Below are 7,461 nucleotides of genomic sequence, written 5' to 3' on the forward strand. Positions count from 1 at the left end.
AAAATAAATGAAATGTGTAACACCAATTTTGGCATCGAAGAGAAACCCTTTAAAAGTGAAACCCTTTAAAGCTCAATTACAAATAAAGTTCAATTACAAAACCTTTATCAATTGACACTCTCACTTGACTAGATAAATGACTCATTTATCTTTTACTGCAGTAGCAGCTAGAACCTTTGATGATTTTCAAATATTGATTTTTCTTTTGAAACTCTAGTGGCTGAACTCGGTCACCTCAACTCCGACACGAAGTATGCACGCACTTAAAAAAAGAGATAAAATATTAGAACACTCAAGTACCACTCTCTGAGAGAAACAATATGAAAATTCTCAAAAAAAATTTCTCACTAAAATATGCACTAGAAAGTACTCTAGAAAATATCTAGATCTGAATCTCTACAGATCCTAACCAGTAGTATACCTTAAATAAATAATTTGAAAGCAGTTTTAGTTTCAGTAGGACTCTGCTGACGAGGCGAGTCTATCGCGAAGACGTCTCCTGAAGGAATGCTGACACACCCGCGATAAATTCTCTCTACAGAAATTGAACCTAGTTTAACTTCTTTTCTGGATAAGAGCAGATTCATTGAGACTCGATTTTCACACTTATGAATTATCTAAACAACCTCTAATACCTCGTAGATAAACTTGATATTGTTATAGATAACGTCAATAAATAATTTACATTCATTTAAAAATTACAAACTTAATGATAAGATAGACTCTATTATTTTAGTCATTTAATCCTATCCAAACTTATCGATTTATATCCAAAATTATCAATTTTTCTAGCTAAACTTTTACATATACATTCCATTTTAAACTCCTTCAACCATCCAAACAACCAAATGAACTGCTTTCATACATGAGTTTAGTGAGTTTTGTTCCTGTAGATGGATTGACAAAAGCTGATCTCGCAGCTTTATTTTTATTTTTCTGTAACTCTCTCTGCTGTCAACTCTATCTCTCTCTCTGGCCTTCGCTTACAAGCTTCATCTTTCTCTCATTTATTTCTTCCGGCCAACACAAGTATTTTTTTTGCAAAATATCACTGCAGGTTGGCGCGATGGGGGACAAGCATTGCCAGTGAAAAGTCATGGATCCCACTAACTTTACAAATTCTCATAAATATATTTAAACTCATATTAATATTCAAATATACTTTAAACTCATTTTAGATGAACTCTACATAACTCATTCCACTACTCAACTCATTATTATTTATAAAGAATTGAGTTCAGTTCAGTTTAGCTTAACTCAACATCCAAACACAGTCTAATATCTTTAATGGCCCTCAATCTTATATACAAGTACTTATCCCGTGTATGAATTAGATAAGTGGTAATTTTTATCTTCAGTCTATCTTCACCTCTCTCGATAAGCTCTCTTCTTTTCCCCCAACTCACCTTGCAAAAAAATTTTATGCATATTTTCTTCATCCCTTGTCTATGATTTCTTTGGCAACGACTTGAGGAAAGGAAAATCTTTACGCAATTTGAAGACATCTACCATTTCGCAGAAGAAAATTGCTCAAGTATTTGTTTCATGATGTTTTCAGCGAGTGAACGTCATCTGTCTCTGGCCATTAGCTCCTTAATCATCGGCCGGTTATTTCAGTGTGTATGTGTCATTTAATCATAATTTACCTAAGACCTTGCGCTGCTCCCTATTCATCTCAATTTTTCAAACCCTATGCAAAACATGACTGCCATCACCGCCCCCCCCCCTTGGTACTTTCCACATCCGGCCGCCTCTCTTCTCCCACTCTCTGAAGCCCGTCGACTTACCCACGCGTATGATCCAACACGAGTAAGGACTTCTGAAGCTGATCTGCGAGTAATTGAGCCAATCCAATTACTCACTCACAATATTTCCTCAATGAAGTTAGAACTTAGAACAGCCGTGTGCCTTCAGCTTCCATAGGAGCAGGTTGATTTGCACCTCCTTTTTTTTATCCTTCATTTTTGGATTGGTTGAAAATGTCCTGAGTTTATTAGATTCATAAATGATCTTTCATAAGCTTAATGAGTCCTGAGAAGAATTCTTAACAAACAAAGGATATAACTATTTAGTAATGATTGGACGTCCATTTCTAGCAGAAACCACCATTGCTCTGAAAATCATATAACTAGCTAGTAAGCTTACAGTTACAGCAAAGTTGGTCTACTTTAGTATTTGCCCACCATTCAAGATCCATTGATTTAAAGTAAAGCAAACACTTTTTTTTTTTCTAGCACATGTAATGATGTAAGTTTGTTATAACAACGAGATTTTTTTATTATATAAAAGCTCTTTCTTTCTATGCCTATAAAAAGCTCTGGATTTCTAACTTGTGGTACAAACTACAAATTCCTCGCTAAGTAAGAAAGAAGCAATGTATACGTCTAGCTCCGAACGTCTATACAAGTGGCATAAAAAATGGGCTTAGCAATCAGAGAGAGAGAGAGAGAGAGATTAAGATAAAATAAAAAAGAGGCATAGAAACGATGTCAGAGAAGCGATCACTGAAGCAGAACAAGATGGGATCTTGGGTGAGTCCCCAGTGAAAAAGTCTGGAAACCATGATGAGGGACTGTTGACCAGCTCGTTTGGCACCTCCCGTGGCTGTGACTCGGTTCCGGAGCTATTTGTTGTGCTTGTGGTTGGAGATGCATCTCTTGCAGATTTTTTACTGTAGAAAATATAATTGACAAAGTTATATGAATTTCTTTGAATACGCCATAGCACGATCGCTCTTAATTGAAAACCAAAATGGTACTATATTCTATGAATACAAATAAACTCTCTCTCTCTCTCTCTATGTTGCTACGATGGTTAAGCTGATTTATTCCAATTAGGAGAGACTGAAATCAATCTCAGCCCCCACAGTACTGCTATCATCTATTTTTTTGTTCATTTTCATGTACTCGAAGAAGTTGATTTTACGGTACGTAGTCTTGAAATCACCTTTGTGTATCCCGTAAGTTAATACCACTGACCCGTACGTTAGCTTGTGGCAGACAAAAGCAACTTAAGAAGATCGAAAGTAGTGTGAAAGCTAACACAGAATAATCGTAAAGAAGACAACACTAACCATAGATTCACCTTCTAACTCATCTTATTAGTCACTGTAATCCTATAAAAATGTTACAATTTATTTAAAATTTTATTTAATCTTTAAGTTTTAAATAATTTTAAGTAGTATGATGGAAGATAACAAAATTTAATTAATATAGAAAACACTCCGTGCTAACTAAAATATAAAAAGAAGAATAAAGTCTCGTTTGGATACAGAAACACACTCTCTATCTATTTCATTTCATTATTATAATTTTTTTAAATTTTCATATAAAATATAATAAATAATTCAATTTTTTTAAATATCAAAACAGTAATTATATTAAAAAATAATATTTTATTCAGAGACCTTTACCTTGCTCCTGAAGGGCAGAATGTGATTGTATAATCTGCTCCTGTACACGTAAAAGTACTCGTAGCATCATCGTAGGCGTAACTATACGATCTCGGACATGCAGCTTTAAACATCTCCGAGTAAATCGACGGCTTACAAGTGGTCGGTGAACCATATGCGCCATTGCAGCAGTACTCGGGGCTCCCAAACGCCTCGCATGCACTCTTACACGCCGCACCGTCCCCAGTCCGCAACTCTTTCGGGCACTGCTGGTTCAAGTCCGTTACGCACCCGGTTGACAAGCACGTCCCCGACCCACCGATCACGTCGACGATCATGGGTACGTTGTATCCGTCAACTAGGCTCACGTCGTAGAAGTCCTGTGTACTGCCGGACCCGATCGTGAACTCCGCCAGGGTTGCCGGTGGGTTCGCTCCGGCACCGTTGCATTCCACCTGCTTGGAACCACAGTCACCGGTGACGCAGCTTCCTTGACCGAGGTTTGGGTCGAAGGTACAGCCGGTTCTACCCCAGAATCTACCGGACCAGTTCGGCGGGGCCTGGAAGTTCCGGGAACTGCCTGGCCTGAGTTCGAAGCCGGTGCTGTCTAATTTGGCGCTACCGGCACTGGGTTGAATCCCGGGCCATACTGTGTAGTCACACCTGTTTATTATCGTAAATGTAGCCCCTGAAATGCCTGCATCAAGCCAGACCACCAAGGTGGATAAATTCAAGGTTTATATATCTCCATAATGAGATTATCTGAAGCGTTTAAATATTAATTACCTCTACAAAATGCAATAAAAACTACGAGGCTGATGTACAGAGAAGAAAAGCAGGACACGGTGAGATCCATTTGAGAGATATATAATAATCAGTCGATTACAATATATATGATATCGATAAAGATGAGATTATTTGTGATATTTAGATCTCTTTCTAATGAAAGAAAAGCCGCATTGCCAACAAGTTGACGACGATAATGATTGGTAATGTAGGGGGATTATAGGATTGATAGATACGAGAGAAGAAGAATGAAGAAATATTAGCTGAGATTTTTCACCCATAAAACTGAGAGGATGCTTCTATTATGTTTATGACAAAAATGAAAATGGAAGAAAGATTGTGAAGGAAAGAGGTGAGTGTACGCAGGTCTGTCTGCCCCGCTGTATATATATACATAAAAATATGTATGGAAGAGCAAAGCTGCTATTGTGTAAAGAGTCAAGACAAAAGGAAAGTCATCGATCAGCCACGTAATCTCCGATGATCAAACACTCGCATATATGGGGAGATCAGAGACCCAGAGAATTAACTATATAAAGTACATTAGATCATGAGTGAAGTATCAATTAATACGTAATTAAGGAACTAAATAGAAGAACGAAGGAAAGGATTTAAGTCTGGAATTAATTTATGTCGATCGTCACTCATAATTAGAGACGTTGTCATGTCTTAATTAAGTCTCTATTTATTGCCATTATGTGCCTTAATTAGAGACGTTGTGGGGCCTGTTTGCACTAATTAGATGGTGAAAACTGATAAGGAACCTACCGAGTACGGATCAGGTAGTTCAGCTGCACAATCGATGCACACGTCGGCTTTTTACGTCGAAATTTCAACTTATATTCACGTTTTTCGTACGATTCGAAGTTGAAAAATTCTATTTTTAAATCTCATGCACTAAGAATCATTATTTTTACAATTTTTTTAATTTTATTCTCTTATCAAATATGTGATATATAGATTATGAATAAAATAATTTAATTATTTTAAAAATAATAAAATTAAAAAAATTTTAAAAAAATTTTAAAAAATAAATTTTTTTTAATATATAGTATTTGGACTTACGAATAACAATGTTCTTCGAAGTTACGCTAACATTACGCAGTACTGGTACTGCAAAGTTCGGTGCATTTCTCAACAACTTCTTAGAGACTATCCCGGTTGATTAATTAATTAATAAAAAATATATTTAATATATGTACAATAATTTTTAAATTTTAATTTTTTTTTAAAAGTTATTTTAATTAAATTTTAAATATTTAGAATTTAATTAATCTAATATGAGTATATTTTACTATTTAATAACTAAATATTCATTAGATTTAATTTTTAATTAATCTAATGAGAATGCTCTTAACAAAATAAAGTTGAAGATATTGGTACGAAGTCATTCCCTTTTTCCTTTTCTAGTTCCCATTTCAATTTTTTTTTTCTCGGCCTTTCTAGATTTCAATGATTTTAAGCAAAATTACTTTCTGTGTTTGTTAAAGTTTATTGGCCAAAAAAACACAACCCTAAAAGAATCAATTAATGAATATTAGTCCCTATCATCACCTCTACATATTTTCCTTCCCTCTCCTAAATTAGGTGCCAAAGTAATATTCATGACCTCCCACTTTTCATGATTTAAGCACCACTTCGGAGACATGCATGCATGCATTTTCGTGCCTCCACACATGATTCCCGATACTTTAATTTTTTTTCTTTTTTTCTTTTTCCCCAAAAAACACACTGCTTTATGCCTTAGTTGTAGACTTGTATACTGTTTGAAAAAATAACCACACTCACAAACAACGATAACAAGATAGATAATGAAACAAATACAGAATCACAAAAATCAATTACACACAATCAATCATGTGACACAAGATAATTTATGTCGTCTGACAACGTGTCTATGTCTACAGAACTGCATGACATTTTATTCAAAATAGATTACAAACACACAATGAGTTACAAGAGATTTCCTATACTCACAATCTCAACTCTCTCTCTTTCTCTAGGGCCTCTCTCTTTCTCATGAAAGCACCAAAATGCTGTTCCTCAAATTTTGCTCTCAATTTGATGCCTTCATCAAATAACATAACATATATATATAAATATAAATATATATATATATATATATATATAAACGACGTCAGAAACCCTAAGGAGATAACTTTTGTGTTATTTCCTAGAGCGAACTCATTGTCCAAGGTTCCCTCTACTCAAAATCTCAACTCTCTCTCTAGGGCTTCTCTCTCTCTCATGAAAGTCCCAAAACGTCATTTCTCAGATTTTACTCTCAATCTGATGCCTTTAGAAATCATAAGGAGGCAACTTTTGTGTTATTCACTTGAGATGAGTATTGAGTGTGCTTCAAGCGAACTCACTGTCCAAGATTCCCTCTACACACAATCTCAACTCTTTCTCTCTCTAAAGCCTTTCTCTTTCTCATGAAAGCTCCAAAACGTCGTTCAACAGTTTTTACTTTTTACTCTCAATCTAATGCCTTAAGCAAATAACATATATATAGCAAACGACATCAGAAATCCTAAGACGGCAACTTTTGGATTATTCGTTTAAGCGGATTCTCGAGCGCGCCAACAATTGAGTGTACCTCAAGCAAACTCTTTGCAGCGAGAGTCGAACGAACTTTCAGTTTGATGTATTCTCAATATCTCAAAACTAGGTTCCACATAACTCAACATATACTTGCTAGTCTCGTGTCGGAATCGGATAAAGCATATAAATTAAAAATATTCATGAGTTATACGCACAGCTAGCCTAGGCCGTAATTAAAAATATTAAGCTAGCACCATCAAAACTCTCAAAGTTAGCTTCTAGATCTCCTCTCCCCGTCCCGTGTGATTATCTCATGATCAGCAGGGCTTGTTTGGATTCGTAAGTCATCTCAACTCATCTCAACTCATCTCACTACTATTTATTACTATTCAGCAACTTTAACTCACAAATCTCACTACTATTCACAACTCATCTCATTACTATTCACAATCCATCTCAGTTCATCTCAAGTTATCTCAAGTCATCTTCGAATCCAAACATTTCCTAAATCTTCTTGTTTTCTTCTTCTTCTTCTTCTTCTTTTTTTTTTTTTTTTTTTTTTTTTTTTTTTAATATAAGCTTTATGTCAATTAGTGGGGTTTAATATTGCTCAGTACATATGAAATGGGTTTGGTACAGACAAATCAATTTTGATCGGGCAGCTTATCACTTGAACCTTTAGCATCTTTTGATGATCTGTATCAACATATATATATATATATATATATATATATATTTAT

At 35.1% G+C, this 7,461-nt stretch overlaps 1 protein-coding gene across 1 annotated transcript; it reads right to left on the reverse strand.

Moving 5' to 3' along the window:
• Positions 1–2,018: 2,018 nt before the first annotated feature.
• LOC108982108 (thaumatin-like protein 1) lies at positions 2,019–4,531 on the reverse strand. The gene is made up of 3 exons (XM_018953397.2): positions 4,178–4,531; positions 3,413–4,088; positions 2,019–2,671 (listed from the first exon to the last, which is right to left on the reverse strand). Exons 1-3 carry the CDS (start codon positions 4,245–4,247, stop codon positions 2,455–2,457), a joined length of 963 nt encoding a protein of 320 aa, XP_018808942.1. The 5' UTR covers positions 4,248–4,531; the 3' UTR covers positions 2,019–2,454.
• Positions 4,532–7,461: the final 2,930 nt, after the last annotated feature.

Source organism: Juglans regia, chromosome 11 (assembly GCF_001411555.2).
Source record: "Juglans regia cultivar Chandler chromosome 11, Walnut 2.0, whole genome shotgun sequence".
Taxonomy (NCBI): Eukaryota; Viridiplantae; Streptophyta; class Magnoliopsida; order Fagales; family Juglandaceae; genus Juglans; species Juglans regia.

What these genes read in the sequence shown, in the direction of transcription:
- LOC108982108 (XM_018953397.2), bottom strand. Translation starts at nt 4,247, where the DNA reads ATGGATCTCACCGTGTCCTGCTTTTCTTCTCTGTACATCAGCCTCGTA. An exon ending in TTTTATTGCATTTTGTAGAG is followed by an intron (nt 4,089 to 4,177) that starts GTAATTAATATT and finishes GGCTTGATGCAG; the next exon opens with GCATTTCAGGGGCTACATTT. An exon ending in TTCTGCCCTTCAGGAGCAAG is followed by an intron (nt 2,672 to 3,412) that starts GTAAAGGTCTCT and finishes TATTTTCTACAG; the next exon opens with TAAAAAATCTGCAAGAGATG.